Raw genomic sequence first — 17228 nt, 5'->3', positions numbered from 1 at the left:
ATACGTGCTCACTCACAAACACACGCACACACACACAGAGGCAGGGATATAAGTAATTTAGCGCAGTGTCACACTTTCACGGTCTACTTAGCCCCAGTGTTGCAGTAAACACGTCCCAATGACCCTCCTCTTTTGGTTACTCATGAACTATAGATGGACCAGAGGCCAGCCCAGCACTCATCCATCTGGGCCTCATCCCAGCACTCATCCATCAGGGCGTCAGCGATCACTCCACCCAGCAAGAACCAACTACCAGCCTCCTAACAGACTCACTGGTACAGAACTGGAGAGTTAGAGAGATAGACAGAGGGAGTGTGATAGAGAGAGGTAGAGAAACAGAGATGGAGACAGAGAGAGTCAGAAAGAGGGAGAGAGACAGAAAGAGAGAGGGGCAGGGAGAGTATGATAAGGAGAAAGAGATCAATAAAAAGTGAGAAATTAAAAAAGCGACCGAGAGAAACAGAGTGTATGAGCTGAGCTGAGAGAACTCTCTGGAGAGATGTGGAAGTGACACACGATCCTGCTGTGGCCGCTGGTGTGGTGATGATAGGGATCCTCTCCCCACACACCCCATGCAGCAGTAGCTAGCTGACATGGCCAGTGAGCTGCCTGTCACTAGACCAGTCTCCCCCATCCATCCATCCATCTCTTCATCAGCTGGGAGGCTTACTTCAGCAGGGTGCCCCAGATACAGGAACCTCCTCCCTCCTTCTGTCATCTAGTGCAGCCGGCGCCAACAAGATGGAGGTCTACTGACACTCGCTGGCAGAAGGGGGGTACTGCATGCTGAACTACACCAGGGGTGAAACAAGTCCACTTCTTACTGCATGATAGAAGTGGTCGTCTTCACTGACAGATGCTTTTATTTCAATCTATGGTTAGCATGAGTATTATGAAATCTGAGCAAATATTTAAAAAAGAAACAGATTTTTCTGCATGGTTCCTGAGAATAAACGGTTTTATGATTCATGGAGGGGTTGTAATAGGAGGATCATTTGACCGTATCCTGAATCGATCTCAAATATGTGTTAATTTACTGAGTGCCCCACTGGCAGAAACCACGGCTGAAGAGTTGACCAGCTCAGCAGACTCTGGGCCATCATCAAAGGGCAATACTCAGCACTTTCTAAACAAGCCCCTCCTCATCCAGATGGACCCAGCGGGCCTGGGTGAACCTCAGAGATGACTTTGGTTTGAGCCTCATCAGACAGGTCTGGCTTAACCGTGGAACCTTCAGGAGTCGGGCAGCTGGGCTTATAAAAGGGGGGGGGGGGGAGATATCATGATCATTACAGGTGCTGAAACATTAGATTCAGATTGTTCTCGAAGCACACTGAGATGTGGGTTGTGCTTGTTTGTTGGTATATGATTGGAGATGTCTATGCTGGGTTTGTAGGGGAACCTCCATCAGTGTTTACATGTATATTAATGTTGTGCCTCATTGATCTATATTTTTTCTTTAGCCTCCCCCACAGACATGGACAGTTATGCTCCTAAGTGCCCCAGTGGAGGTCTATGCAGCAAACTGCCAGCTGACTGTATTAGCTGTGACCAGATGGAGAGGACTACAGTCAATTGAAAAGGTTCTTGATACCAGCTCGTTATATCCCTGTCGTGCCACTACGGTCAAGAAAAACAGTACATGTGCTCTGAGGATGGCTGTCTAGCTGACACTGCCAAGACAAGCAGATTCATTCCTCACTCGATCAGCAGACATTGGCGGATTATTCACGGCTTGCATTGTGTTACTCACTAGTAGATAGACCTTTTTACAGGCTTTCACATAGGGCTTCACATATGCCCATAGAACTGCCCATAGAACTGCAATGAAACCCTCCGGACAAGGAAAACCTCCCAGGGAACCTCCTTGGGAGGAGCGGGTCAGTGAGGGACCGCCTCTTCTTGAGATGGAGGCGTGAGGGACAGCCATACCTAGCAGTCTCATCAAGGTCCCTCATTCCCATTTGTACGTTCACAAGTGAATCTTCCAGTACAAAATGAAATAATTTATTTGCTGTACATGCATTGGCACAATAAGGTCATACAAGCTGCATTCGTTTTCAACATTTAGCACATTCTGAAAATAGGATTTAGGTTTTGGATGATGCAAGGTAGTGACAGTCTATTTTCTACTTAAAAAATTTAAAACCTACTTTTGTAACATATTGATGGTATTGCAAAAGTAAATCTTTATACAGCCTAAATCTAAATATTCTACATCACTTCTGAGTACAATACTGTTGTCAGTTTCTTTTCTTTTTATACAGGTAGAGATAAATCTGTCTCTTCAAACCTATAATTCTTACACACACACACAATCAAGCAATCACATGTGCCCATGACAGCATGGACCGGTCAGCTTTCCGACCAGAGTCATCACTGATCGTAACATTAGAAGATAACACTCAAACTCACTGTACAAAACTGAACTCATTATACTGATGAGAACACATGATAACTAGTATCTATTCTGGACACCTGGACTACCACTTAGGCCAGGTGTCGAAGGGAGAGAGGGAGGTGAAGAGGGAGGCAAGTAAAGGAAGGGGGAGGGAATGGAGGGGAGTATGGGGAAGAGGGAGGGAGGTAGAGAAGGGTGGAAGGGATCTATGTGTACAGCCAGCTATGAGTACATTGGGCTTTCGTAAGCGTCGTGTTTACACGGGGGTCATCGTGAGAAGATGAAAGGCAGATGGCACACATGCATGGCAACAACAGCAGGCCAACAGTAGAAGTATATCAAGCTCACAGTGAAGTAAACTCCTCCATATTCGGGTCACCTCCGTGGAAGAGGGTTTGCCTTTGTAGAATAAAATAGTTGATAAGGAGACTTTAATTCTCCTATTGCACTCGTTGACCTAAATTTAACATACCCGTTTTTACACTAAGCCATAGAGTCGATTCCATGTATCAACCTATTCAGTGATTATCATCCTGTCAGCGATGACCCTCCCCTAATGCCAGGAAGGCTTCACCACGTCTACAGGACTATATTCAAGACTTAGGCACCATCTTGTTAGAAAGGCACACAGCGCCCACTGGTCATTGCACAGGTCAGTTCACGGCCACCCTCCCTTTTTAGCAGCATGGGATCTCCAGTTCACAGAATGACACTTGGTGGCATCGAGGAACATCAACATACAGTAGATACATATTTTAAAAAGGAGACTATAGGAGGTTTTCCAGTTAGGGGAGCGGGAGGAAGGGATCCGCCTCGTTGGGTGTCAGAGAGCCACCCCCTCCCCCCCCCTCTCCCAGAGGGCCGTGTGAGGGCAGGGTGACCTGGGGGACTTTAGGAGTGCTTCACGGTGTATTTGCCTTTCTGCAGCTGGGAGATGTAGAGCTTGGACTTGGTGCCATCCAGCCGCTTGAACCACACCTCTTCCTGGTTGATCGTGGTGATGATGGCACTGAGAAGGGAAGGAGCAGTGGAGGAAAAGAACTAATTGCAGACAGAAATACATGTATGAAAACACTAGCATGCACCAACAAATACATTCTCCCAGATGCAAAAAGATGGCTGAAAATGCTTCCACAGCCAGCCCAGACAAACACACGCAGATATATAAAACTGTTCCCACACACACACACAAATATATCTAAAACTGCTCACACACCTGGTGGGGTATCCGTCCTTCCTGTGGATGCAGATGACCTGTCCTCTGCTGAACCACTGGCTGTCGTAGAACAGCCTCCCATCCTCAGACCGTGCCACATGGTGATGTCGCTCTGGCTTGGTGGGCACTGGACGGGTACAGAGAGGGAGGAGGGGGAGGGACGGGGAGGCAGAGCAAGAGAGAGGAATAGGGAAGGAGCAGAGATAGAGAAAGATGGGGAGGGAGACAGAGAGAAAGGGAGACAGAGAGAGAGCACAGTGTCAGGAGCTAAAATAAGAAAGATCACGCACCTCCCAGATAGGACATATTCAAAGTATTTACTTATTTAAGCAGCTGATGAAACTAAAATGTATGTATGTATGTATTTCAGAGGGTCTCCTACCATCCACCTTGACTCTGTGGGGCCCCAGTGATGCCATTGCCTGAGACACACACAACCAACCAGTTCAAAGGTCAAAGTCCAACCACCTACCAGCTCAAAGGTCAACCACCTACCAGCTCAAAGGTCACCACCAACCAGCTCAAAGGTCAGAGGTCAAATACAACTAAACCAGACACAAAATACCATTGTCGTGGTTATCTGACGAATACCTTTCTTATGGCGGTCCAGTCCTCAAGTATATCCAGGTCTTGTAGCATGTAAACAATATATGGACGTACAGGGAGGTTAAGGAAGTTATACTGCACACACTTGAAACTACCATCAACACTGGCGGTCTCTAAGGAGGATATCAACTTAAACTTCAGAGGAAACGCAAGGTGTGGAAATGAAAAGATATCTGAGACGGCCACAGGCTTGTTCTTCTTGACAGGACAGAATGGATCCTTCTTTTTATTCTTCTTGGAGTGCAAACCATCATTCCACAATTCTGTAACACAAAAGCACCAATCAGAATGGGCGTACGTAGTCACACGCTTTTCTTAAAATAACTGCAGTGGAAATCTCCCGCTCGTAACTACCTCTGACATCCGTAATACACTGTGTGCTTCTGCCATGTGTTCATCCCCTACTTGTAGCGTGACTGTGTACATGTGTTTCAACATGATCGATCCCATACCTGAGGTGATGTCAATGCTGTGTCTATCTTCCTCCAGACGTCGGATCTTCTCCTCCAGTTCACTTTGAACGGTATCAAACAGAAGTAGCTTCTCACTCTGGAAACACAGGTAACAGATCCACATGTCACACTACGAGTGCTAAAATCACGGTACTGTCAATGGCATGCAGAATCTCTAAAGGCTCTGTGAGGGTCATCGCCATTCTTTGTCATCTTTTACATCAGGTGCATATTTATATACTGCGTGTTCTTTCAATTTATTATGCATTATTATTATGCGGGGTCAGATGGCTGAGCGGTTAGGGAGTCGGGCTATTAATCAGAAGGTTGTTGGTTCGATTCCCAGCCGTGATAAATGACGTTGTGTCCTTGGGCAAGGCACTTCACCCTACTTGCCTCGGGGAGAATGTCCCTGTACTTACTGTAAGTCGCTCTGGATAAAGAGCGTCTGCTAAATGATTAAATGTAAATTATTCTTCCTGATCTGTTGATGCTGCTATGATGATAGTGGAATGCACATGGTTGTCAGGGAGGATAAACACACCTGATAAAAACAGCATCGTCCGACATGGGCTCTTTTACTGACCAAGCACTACACAGAGAAACTGCACACCCCCTACAGACCACCGTGCCTACCGCCGAGCCTGAACGAATGCCTTCTCAACACATGCTCACAATGCACAGCATCTCCTGTATGGTGATTCATCAGCACTTTGACACGTTTGACCCCTCACCTCCCAGTGCTGGCAGGCAGCCTGGATCTCACAGTCGTACTTGTTCTTCACCGACTCCAAACACAGCTCACGGTAAATTCCTAGAGAGAAAACGGCATTCCTCCAGGTAAGGCATCTATTCACCCTCATATCATCTAGTGTCATTAAAGTCTCTTGAATATAGTATACTGACCTGCTACTTTAGTCCTGATCTGCATGTTTTCCTGTAGGTTGGCCAGAGGGTCCAGATACTCCTGAGCACAACCAGATATGACCTCCTGTAGCTTTAAGTCCACCTGGTTCAGTCTTTCCTTGTACAGCCTGGACATATACACGCCCACACACAAATATACATGCACGCCACGCAGGTGACACACACACACACAAACACACACAAGGTATATTTTGAAAACGTATGTACATACCAGATACTGCAGTGTAAGACAATCATGCACATTTTCTGGCTATTTAGCTATCTTACTGCTCTTTCAAGTCAGTGAACTGTTTCTCCAGGGTGGTCATCTCGTCCAGACATTCCATTCGCCTCCTTTCGCAATCTTCGTCATCCATCTCTGAACACACAACAACAACAACCGTAAGCGTTCGGCAATGCATGAGGAGTTCTAATAAGGCAAGTTTACAGGTTGCAATCTACAAAACTTCCCTACCGGAGCTATCTCCATCTTCAGACACAGACGAACTGACTGTGTCATCTTCGTCGGTGCTGCTGGCGTCTTGCTCAGGGTAATCGACCTCCATTTCCTCGTGGTTGCTTTCCTTCTTTTCTCTGGAATGTACTGGCATTATGCTGCACAAGATCTAGCTAGTACGAGACCACGGATACGGACAATCTGCTTGTTTCTTTAAATAAATGCGCAGCTTATGTTCAACTCATACAGAACAGCTTACCGGCTAAGTGGTTAGCTAGCTAGTAGTTAGCTAACTACACAACTAAAACAGAAAACATGGCCACTTCCATCCACCAATCGACAACGGTTGCAGGACGGGCACTTCGCCGCAGGGAATTGTAGTCTTTTTTCTTTTTTTCCACCGCTGCACAAATGTTAGATCAGAACAGTTAAACATAGTGCGACATTTTTAACGTCTTTATTATACGTTTGTGTTGTCTTCCTTTATTTCTGCTGCTAGATCATGCAAAACTAAAGAATTATGGCATGTTCCTGTAATTCTTTTTGGAACCAGAAGAGAGCAATGCAGTCCCCTTTAACGTCTGATAGTTCCTATGGGACTGGTGGGAGCAGGTATGTCACTCTAGTATTAAACTCTTTAAATCTGTCCAATATTTACTGGGCCACCCCTCAAAAATAACTTCAGGTCAGAAATTATTCATAGCGGGATATACTCATTATAATGCATACAACGTAATCAATGCATACAACGTAATCAATAATCCAATTAAATTGGATTATTGGAGCACAAAACCATAATTCTCGATGTTGATGATAAAACGTTGATGATGAATTTGGGTTGAGGTTGGTTCTAACAGCTTTCTGTTGTTCACGCTGTAGGCTACTGCAGAACAGAACCTCATGTTTACCGCAGTGGGGCTCTTTCAGGGTTAGTGCTTATTTAAATGTAGAACATCCTACCCATACAGTGTTGGTCTACATAATAACTTTTTAGGATTTTGATTGTGTATCAGCGAACAGCAGAGGTCTCATGGAGCGGTAAATCCAGCAGTAGTCCAGTCATTTTATGAAAAAAGGTAGGAAAAATTTCAACAGAAGCAAACTCAACTGATTTTGTATCCTCAATATGTCCTGATTAAGGGGGGAAAAAGCCCCGAAGAATCCCATTAGGGGAAAGTTTCGAAAAAGACCCAAATATAGCCTATTCATACACCTATTCATTCTTTTTCTCACGTGAATAGGGTAACATTTTTAACCTTTAGATATCACCATGACAATTTCTGAGTTGATTACTTACATCAAGACAAACAAATGTATTACAAGTTTTTTTTTTTTATTATTGTTTGTTAACATGGACAAACGGTGCATAATCCAATTAGGTATGCGGTAATTTGCATAAATACCACATATCTAAACATTGGATATAGCCAGGTGAAAATGTCCCATTAGTCAATAGAATCCTGCTGTTTTTTTGTTTTATTATTTATTTAAGATAATAAAAACAGGACTTCACAACTGTAGGAGTTGTGAACTTTTAGCAATCATAACTTCAACAAAGATCTGGCATCGCACACACGAGCACACACCATATAGGGCCAACAGTCTATGATACAGACACACACAGTAACATGGAACTGTCTAACCAGTATTTACATGGAAGTGATGTTTTAATCCCAGTAAAGTTCAGTCCTAGTGGCACCAGGGCTTTGGGCAGTCAGTTTGTTTGATGGGGTAACAGCACGTGCCCCCATCACCATGGGAATACTTGCCGAATAGATGGGTATAACCCCTACTCCGAAACACACCCACACTTCCCCGAAAACCTGAACGCAATCAGTCTGAAACCCTGCAAGCAACAGGGGAGGCACACTCTCAGAGGTCTGATCTTAGTTCATGGTTTCAATTAATTTGCTTCTGAAGTCCATTTGCCCAGGGGTTTTCTCATTTTACCTTTTAAAAGATGAAACATGGTCCCTGACGTAGCTGTGTTACCTTTGCCCTTTTTGTTCACCATACATTTTACTACCTTTGCTCACGCTCGTACACAGATTACACATCTGCAGTGCTCTGTGTTTAATGAAAGGAAACTGCAAATTGAACTACGACAATCAAATGCATTTCCAGAATGCTTCACAAATGTCAAGGGAGTGGCCTAGGCAAAAATATGCAAAACTTTTTTTTTTGTCTAATCAATCAATAAACATCGCTAACACCTAACCTCAGACGGAAACCAGTCATTCATCTGTAATTCAGGACGAGAAAGAGAACGTAAAGATACTTCACATTACATATTCCAGGGGCACATTTTGAATACCATTGTAAGGGTAAAGTCCCTTTGTTACAGTGGCAACTTTTGACTCAACTCCTTCGAGTCGATGTCAGGACCATGTGACAACCTTTCTCAATGAAAAACCCTTTTTCACATCACTTCCACCACACACTAACCTATCTAAAAGTGGGGGAAATAACTGTGAAATGGGGGTTTATATTAACCTGACTTGCCAGATAGCTTGTAACTCTCTGGAAAGTCGTCCTTTGAAACTGTGAAAAAGAGCAAGCACAAAAACAAATGGCAGGTGATTGGATGAACAATCTATCACTGTGTAACTTGTAGCTGCCAGTAGTTCCTCAGAGGACGCTGATTGGTCCAAACCACTGTCCTAACCTGAACGTACAAGAACCAGGAAATAACAGTCAATGAGAGACGTACATAATGTGACAATAATGCCATAAACTGACTACACATAGTCAGTAATGATAATTGAAAATGTAAAGAGACATGCAGAGGGGAGATTTCTACCTGTGCCCTTGATTTACAGTCAAATACTCTACAACTGAACTATACCCATCTGTGTAAGAGCTCTATGAATACTATATGCCACTAAAGTTTAACCAATCTGTTGTAGCTTGCTGCACATAGAGAACAAGTCAGGAAAGGCTTGTGGATCAAGCCAAATGTATGTCTACCAGGTAGCCAGGTACCATTAGTCATGTAGGGGGCAATGTTGAGTAGCCAGTGTGCATGACAACCGCATGTAAACAAAAGACAAGTGCAGTTAGGCAACAATCAAAACACAGAACTGGAAGTTCCATTCAATGTGCTGTGTAAAACGTCTGACCATACAGACACAACAAGCACAATCCCCAAAAAGTTAGTACATGAGAAAGTACACAATGTGTACAGCTTCTGTCCTTACTATCACAGAGAAGAATATAAGGAATCCTCCAGGGACAGGTGACCCGAAGGGACGCAAGCTGAATGTTCTCTTCATGAAATTCAGCAGAGTATGACGCACACTCGCACCCTGCTGAGACTGCTCCTCAGGCAGGGTGTGTGTGTGTGTGTGCGAGCGTCTATACACCTAAGGCCATCTTTGAGTATCAGCCTATAAGAGGTGTGATTGATGGTCTTGGAGACGGTTGCTATGTTGATATGGGCGTATCAGTGGGCAAACAGAGGAAACCCTGGGCTTTTTAGTTCATATGTCAAGAGCAGGGCGCCTGCGTAGATACTCATACACTTAAAGCCTCTACAATACAGAGGACTTCCCCTGCTCAACATCCACAAAGATTCACATCCTTAGAGTTGAGTGGCGTGGGTAAAATTCAACAATTTACCAAAGGTTACCAGAGGCTGTCTCCCAAGTTTTGGGAGAATACAGTATGTTGTGGGGGAAATCATAATTCTGTGGACGTTTGACATTTGTGTTAATACATTTGTAGGGTTATTCCAAAAGCATCTCAATGTGACATAGTGTCACAATATGTTTCTTTTGCAAGTTTCCATGAAGCAAACTTTAAGGTTTCCTCCTTTCAGAAAAGGAGAAAGAATATGTTGAAAATAAAGTAAAAGGAGCAAAACTAGTTAAATAAACAATTATAACAGAGATAAATGCAACATTGGCTTCAACCAGGTTGAGGCCAATGTTGCATTTATCATTTCATACAACCAGTATGAAATGATAGCTTAATACTGTACATCACACAATTGAAATTGTGCTTAATGATTTTGTATGCACAACTGACAATGCATATGTTTGTACTTATATATTGAAAATATACTTAACGTCGGCGTACATTTTTCGCTTGGGCTCAGATAAGATGCAATGAAGTATGCAAACCGTGCAAATTAGCATATCCAGAAGAACTCTGCAACTTCCATGTATATACCATGGTTGCAGATATCTAATACATCTGTTCATCTGCACACATTTTCTCAGCGCGTCACATTTAGAACTAGAAATGTGACATTTTGTTTTTACAATTTTGGTTCCAAGTCAGCTACCTAACTTCAGTAAATGTGGCACAACTTCAAGTAAAGTGTACCTGGGTTAGCTCTACCCATGACACAGGATATTCCACTCACTCGTCTAAAAGCAGCTGTAAAGAATTCAAGGCTATTCGTTTTTGTTCATATCTCATTCATTAATGTTGGCTAATAGGAAACTACAGGTTTTCATTCTTACTCTACGGATCTATTTAGGGGGAGTTTTCTCCATTAAAAACCCCAGTCTATGAGTTTCCCTAGATAACTCAACGTGGAAATCCCCTAAGCAGCCTCCTCCCCAAGCTTTAAATAAAAGGCACCTCCCTCGATCCTCTCATACTCAATTCAAAGTTAGTCACAGAACAGTCTACTTCAGTATCAGCCATATTTGCTATGGATGTCTATAGAGAGTCGAGTCACAGCCAAATGGATCACTTTGATGAAATGGATATTAAACATGGTAAAGTGTTACCTTGCCATGAAGATCGCTTTGATAGCGGGTTGGAATCGTTAAAAGAGGAGGAATATAATAACCTTGCGAAAGAGTTGGAGGATTTAAGAGTGGTCGCTATAGAAACAATGCCAAAGGAGTGCGGTACTGAACCCTGGAAAAAAGTAGTGACCGATGACGGAGACACGTAAGTACATTTTTTTATTATTATTGCAGCTTCAAGTAGGCTAATGCTTTTGGTAATAAATAAATGTTTTTGCAAATAATTCAAGGATTCTTGTTTTAAGACCGCCTTGTGCATACGCATTAAAATGCACTATTAGATGTCATAATAGTAATACCAAGTTAAGATGGAAGAATTAGCCTCGGACACATTCCCTAATAGAAGTTTGCAAGTAAACAAACAAGCAAAAAACTCGACTCGGTCGAGTGTACCTTACTTTGGCACAGAATCTAACATGGGCGGCGCTACATTCAACAGTGCGCATTCAGGAAAGTCCCTGGCGCTGTGCCAGGAACTGATAAACCATTATGTGTCGAGCCACAACTAGTGGAAATAACCCAGAGAGAAAAAAAAATCCATTCTTGCGCAACGCTTTAGTGCTCAGCTTTGTTCTTTTTTTCAGCCACTTCCTCAGCGTATTTTAAAGCACATTTTTTTAAACAAAGCTTTCCACCCACTTTTTCACAGGTTCCTCCACCTTGCCATTATTCATGAAGCCACAGAATATGCGTTCCAGATGATCAAGCTGTCTCAAAACGAATCATTCCTGAATGTACAGAACAACCAGAGACAGGTAAACCCACGAGAATGACCACGTGTTAAACATAATTAACTTATGTGAAATTGTATACACTTCCAAGCCTTCTTTATTACTTTAATTATGATCATTAAAACCTGCTTTAAACTAAAAAGTACATAAACAGCTGTAAGTCCCCATCTAATGCCATGAACAAGGCATCAGACAAGGATTTGTCATTAAAGGCCTTCATCTTCTTCTCCCTTCAGACTGCGCTCCACCTGGCTGTGGTGACTGAGCAGCCTCACCTGGTGGAGAGGCTGCTGAAGGCCGGCTGTGACCCCAGGCTAGCCGACAATAGCGGGAACACAGCCCTTCACGTTGCCTGCAAGAAGGGTTCCCTTGCCTGCTTCAGCGTCCTCACCCAGAACTGCCACCATCACCTCAGCTCCATCCTCACCATGCCCAACTATAGTGGTGAGCCTGCTCCGCCATCTTTAAACCCTCCCATGCCATGCTTATTAGCTTTTAGAACTAGCTTCCATGTATCTCACTCATCTTGATATTCTGTGGTGTTCTGACCTACAATCTTCTCCTGTTACAGGACACAACTGTCTCCACCTGTCGGCCATCAACGGCTACCTGTCATTGGTGGAGAATCTCGTTCAGTTGGGGTCAGATATCAACGCACAGGTAGGTGTCATCCCATGGGAATCTTTGGTGTAAAACCAAACATTTCTAAGAATGGAGAGATGAGAAAAGTTGAAAAAAAGACAAGTGGATCTAACTTGACTGTGTTCCTTTTTCCTGTAGGAGCAGTGTAGCGGTCGTACAGCCCTCCACTTGGCCGTGGACCTCCAGAATCCCTCCCTAGTCCACCGGCTTCTAGCCCTTGGGGCGGACGTCAACAGTCTGACATACGGGGGCTTCGCACCATACCACCTGACATACGGCCGACAGAACATGGAGATCCGCCACCAGCTGTACGAGAAGACAGCTCAGGACCTCCTGGAACTGCCCGAAAGCGAATCAGAGGAGAGCGAGGAGGAGTTCATGTCAGATGACGAGGTGAGCTCAGCCCCATCACCCTCACACACATCGTTTGCTCAATCTGTCCTCCACTGCCTCTGGACAGACTCTTGCACCCTGTCCATTTTGCACTGTTATTGTTCCAGATTACATGGATTATGACATAATGTTACTTACATTATTATTTCTAACGGTATGTTTTTTTCTCTTTGGTCTCTCGTTCTCTGCAGATGTACGATGACATCAAGTTCGGGGAGAAGTAAAGATGTCGTCTGCACCATGTGGTGGTGTGTCGCTGCTGCTGGCTAGTCTGGCATACGGTCAGGAACGGACGGTCTAAGAAGGCAGGGGTGCCCAGCTCAGAGCTGGCCATGCTGCCCAGACTGAAGAGGCCATTCTGATTGGTCTGGATGGACCAGTCAAGTCCAAGATGTTCCAAGACACCAGGCGTCTGACCTCAGAAGAGAATGCTTCAGTGTTCATGTACTGTATATAATGGAAGATATTCTGTAACATACTGTAAATAGACAGACCAGAGATATTTTTATATATTTTGAAATATATTATTCGTGAATAAAACATATTTTTATTAAAAATAATTCTGAATTGGTTTTGAATATCAATGGATTCTGACTAGTTGCTTTCATTTTGTGAGAGAAAGTGATACTTCATGGACTTTTTGACACAGTTAGACCGTGTCTGTCTCTTAGACTCACTGCTTCACACTACTTTACTGGTAAGGAAAACCATCACAGTAGTAACGTACAGGCTTCAGAAAGTCCCACTCAAAACCCTTTGTACATTCTGGGACTTCCTGGTAAGGGTGAGGGCACTGGTTCCCTGAGTCATGTTATCAAACTCTCCAGGACAAGCAAGAGCTGATGTAATATTTCACTAAGATGTTCCTTAGAATATGTGACTGGAGTGAAGAGGAAGTTAGTGCCAGGTCACTGTACTCAGGAACACATTTTTTGAAAAAGAGGAAATCTGAAACTTTTTGGATCGTCATCAACCTCTGTGTCATGATGCCAAGGAAGCAATGTCCAGCCAGGAGGTAGCTCAGCTGACAGGATATAACTAGTTAGCAACAAGGGAATACTGCTAGTTGTCACAGTTAAAAGGAACAATACTTCGCTCTCATTCAAATACACATGAATACTAAAACGAATATATACTACTTCTGTTGTTTATCTTCATTAATGCTAAAGAGAGGAAATCCCCCCAAATAACCTGTAGAAGCTGCTTTAAAGGTGTAAATATCAGCTTTGTTTCCAGTGGCTGTTAACCACCATTTTGTCTTGATCTGAATATGACCTCTGTTTTCTTTGGCCCAAAATAAAAAACCAGCTTTCTTCAGTATTGGCCAGATGTATATCTATGTAAGGTATTTAAGGTTATATTTAAGGTTTTAAAGGAGACTAATGGTTCTACTTGGATATTTTAGAAATAAACATATCTATTTCTGATATACTGTAGGAACAGGAAATGGTTTTTGAATTTTGAGTAGAGAAGGTAGGTCACAACTACTGTAGTCGTGTTAATGGTAGTACCCATATCATGTAATCTAGAACACTGAACCGCAACAGGAAGTCACAGCTGAGTTTTGCACAGATCAAGTCCCACAAAAAAAATTCCCAGCTTCTAAATCAGTCCAACTGAAGAGAAGCTTATTTAAGACACACGTCAATGGTGGTTGTGTAAATGGTTCACTTTCATACCTGGGAACACAGACATCTGAATGAATAATAACTAATAATACAAGACCTGCAGTACACTCTTTGCCTGGTGTCATGCTAAGTAGTAATAACAAATAATATAAATAGTAAAAATAATATAAATAATAAAGATCTGAATTTCGCAATAACGCTTTTAACCAAAGTGACATACAAGAAGGGAAACTTGAACCTTAGATTTGCAGTCAAATGCCCTACCACTGAGCTACACCCATCTTAGTGATCATTTGGATAATGTCTGTGCATCAGGATAAACAATCTTGCAGATCAGATTTGACTCCAAAAAGGTATTTATTGAATGGAACAGGGTAAATATACAGTAAACAAAAAGTAACATAATTCCATCTCTGGGGCTTACTTGTCCCGTTCTCTTCACCGATTGGCTCTAAGACAGGAAGGAGGCATGTCTCTGTCTCAGTCTCTCTTTACTGATTGGCTCTCAGACAGGAAAGAAGCAGATTTTAGCGTCAGTATCTCTTCACTGATTGTCTCTCAGACAGGAAGGAGAAAGTTCTTAGCATTAGTCTCTCTCAGCTAGGGACACCAGGTGAGAGTCCAGCTCAGACTCACTCAGAATCCTGCATGCAGAACAGCACATGTTTCATTAACAAAACAATAACAAGACTTAACAAAGAATGTGTGTATATGTATTCCTTGCGAGACCCCATGGCTCCACCGCTTAGTGCAGCTCAACATGGCAGTGAACACATTTCTATTTAAGCCATTTGTCGCTAACTTCTCAGCTAAACAACTTCGCACTCGACACTGCAAGTCATTGGGACCTGAACAATACATCTCTCTTTATAGTTACATTAATCCAAAATGAATCTAATGTTCATCAAATATACAGTTTGACAATTTTATATTGGTCTGGGCCTTCAAATTGTCGATATGGCCACACTTTCTTTGAGATGGTCTTAATAGATATGTTGATGTGAATGATTTACCTGAACTTGGGGTTTTCTATTGTGACAACCCCCACCTCCAGCTCAGAGGGCTTGAAATCAATGGACAGGACAGTCGACAAACATGTGATAGCCGTCTGAGAGAGCAATAGAAAGAGAGACAGAAGCGGAAGGAAGAGTAAGTGATTCCAGCAGAGGGATTTCTCAATACCCGCCTGTGAATGTCATCGCTATGACTTTTCAGTGACACACTCCTATGTGGAATTTGTTTTTCCTGGGACTCTACCTCAATAGTTTGTTCAAAGGTCCAGTCGTGTTTCTTTTTCACTTTTTTCTCCAGGAAGCTGGTTGCCTCTGTCTGTTTGGCGCCTGTAGCAGTGGCCTTGAAGCCACAGAAGTACCCCGCTGGATCACACTTAAACACTTGGGGAGAGCTCTCCTCATCCACACCTATCACTATCATACCTGCAAGACAGGAAGGGATACAGTTACATCTCGTTAATTCAGCAGACGCTCAGGGAGACCTGGTCCTCTGTACTTACAGCAGCCTAGCGGCCTCATCTCTGCATTCTGTGTGTAGACCTGGGAGATGTCGGCTAGCCTCTTACACAGCATGTCCACCGGGATCTCGTAACCGTACTTGTACTGCCAGTTAGAGGCCTCGTAACGGGCCCGCTGCACCTGCGATTTACAGTCCGCTGAGGTGGGGTGGGGGAGAGAGAGGAGAAGGAAGAGAGAAGAAGTAGGGAGAAGAGAGGGCGATGAAGCAAAATAAAGAGCAATTTAGGATCTTCCCTGTTTCACAATGCACATGTAGTCACAGCTTGATAGGAGACAACGAATATCTGGTTCTTTGAGTCACTTGAGTCTGCCCTCATCTTGACCATGATCTTCATGGCCTACCTGTCATTCCTGACATCACACATCCGATGTTCTCTGTAATTCTGAACAGGTGAGTGACAGTAGAGGCGTCCAACAGCTTGTCCTAGAAAGCCAAAGTTTCAACTGACATCATTGTTTAAAAGATATTTTTTCCTGATGAGTTTGTAAATATTTACCGGTACTTTCTTCTGTGTAACTACCACTGCACAGTCTTTTCCTCTGACTGCTACAGATGTGAGACCTCCTTGGTTTATGGCCTTGAAAGCATACTCTGTTGAGATGCAAAACTGCGATTTTAAAACCTCAGCACTTGAACAGTGACAGTTCATATAATGTCATTGCTGAGACATTGTATGGAACTACCTTCAACTGAAAATAGCAGGTTATCATATATAAAATATCGGCAGATGAAGGATCCCCGATAAAGTAATAATATTTGCTAGTTAACAACTACATCCACACGAGTCTGACAGGTCGCTGCTTGTGCTAATGGAGTTAGCTAGCTAAGTTTAGGCTAGTGCTAACGATGATGGTTTGGTAGTAAGACTCCTTTGAGCTAACATGTAATGAATAGCAACATGCAAAATATATGCAGATACCAAAATGCGTACTTAGTTGCTATCGTAAACTATTTTAAACATATTACATTTAAGTTGTCTCCTGCAAAGTGTCTTGCTAACTAGCTTGCTAGCAGCTATCTAGCCAACAGTGATACAAAGACAAAACCACTTGGCTAGTCGGTGTTATCTGCAATTATATGTGATAAAAGCCAACACTACTAACCAACTTGGTACAGTCTACCCTCTGGAGAGAATATTGTGATGTGACGATCAAAACCTGCACTAGAGCCCCGTGACATTTTAGCAAATTCGCTCGTCAAATGTTTCAATCTGCACAACTTCATTCACAATTCATTTCCCGGAAGTCGTTAATACATCAGTGTGAAATACAGACGCTAAAATGTGTTGCTATGTTACAACCACCAGCCTCCCCCCTCCCCTCTCTCTCGATTTCTACATCTCAGTTACTACAAGTAGCCTACAATAAACATTTTATAACAAAATGTTTCAAAAATGTTTCCTGAAATGTTATGCCTAATGCATTGTTTTCTCCCCCCTCTCTCTCCCCCTCTCTCTCTCCTCGTGAGTCTTGCGTACCTTTACAGGTACGCAAGACTCCATAT

The 17228-nt window shown here is 43.2% G+C and overlaps 3 protein-coding genes across 4 annotated transcripts; 1 reads left to right on the top strand and 2 right to left on the bottom strand.

Annotated features, from left to right (window-relative positions):
• Positions 1-1991: 1991 nt before the first annotated feature.
• On the bottom strand, positions 1992-6338 carry LOC134024520 (breast cancer metastasis-suppressor 1-like protein-A). 2 transcript variants are annotated; one of them, XM_062466988.1, is made up of 10 exons: positions 6057-6338; positions 5870-5960; positions 5582-5709; positions 5410-5489; positions 4676-4772; positions 4397-4486; positions 4209-4273; positions 4000-4039; positions 3618-3744; positions 1992-3410 (listed from the first exon to the last, which is right to left on the bottom strand). In XM_062466988.1, the coding sequence occupies exons 1-10, from the start codon at positions 6190-6192 to the stop codon at positions 3293-3295; spliced, it is 972 nt and encodes a 323-aa protein (XP_062322972.1). In that variant the 5' UTR covers positions 6193-6338; the 3' UTR covers positions 1992-3292. The 2 variants fall into 2 exon arrangements, with proteins under 2 accessions (XP_062322972.1, XP_062322973.1); XM_062466989.1 differs by lacking the exon at positions 4000-4039.
• Positions 6339-10562: 4224 nt separating this feature from the next.
• Positions 10563-13122, top strand: nfkbiaa (nuclear factor of kappa light polypeptide gene enhancer in B-cells inhibitor, alpha a). Its single transcript, XM_062466991.1, has 6 exons — positions 10563-10943; positions 11448-11553; positions 11766-11973; positions 12101-12189; positions 12310-12564; positions 12756-13122. The coding sequence occupies exons 1-6, from the start codon at positions 10699-10701 to the stop codon at positions 12786-12788; spliced, it is 936 nt and encodes a 311-aa protein (XP_062322975.1). The 5' UTR covers positions 10563-10698; the 3' UTR covers positions 12789-13122.
• Positions 13123-14536: 1414 nt separating this feature from the next.
• On the bottom strand, positions 14537-16972 carry LOC134024630 (proteasome subunit alpha type-6). The gene is made up of 7 exons (XM_062467200.1): positions 16829-16972; positions 16222-16316; positions 16067-16148; positions 15706-15861; positions 15450-15628; positions 15206-15300; positions 14537-14836 (listed from the first exon to the last, which is right to left on the bottom strand). The coding sequence occupies exons 1-7, from the start codon at positions 16947-16949 to the stop codon at positions 14779-14781; spliced, it is 786 nt and encodes a 261-aa protein (XP_062323184.1). The 5' UTR covers positions 16950-16972; the 3' UTR covers positions 14537-14778.
• Between the last annotated feature and the right edge of the window lie 256 nt (positions 16973-17228).

This window comes from Osmerus eperlanus, chromosome 8 (genome assembly GCF_963692335.1).
Source record: "Osmerus eperlanus chromosome 8, fOsmEpe2.1, whole genome shotgun sequence".
NCBI classification, from domain to species: domain Eukaryota; kingdom Metazoa; phylum Chordata; class Actinopteri; order Osmeriformes; family Osmeridae; genus Osmerus; species Osmerus eperlanus.
This window is presented reverse-complemented; position numbering and strand designations above follow the sequence as displayed.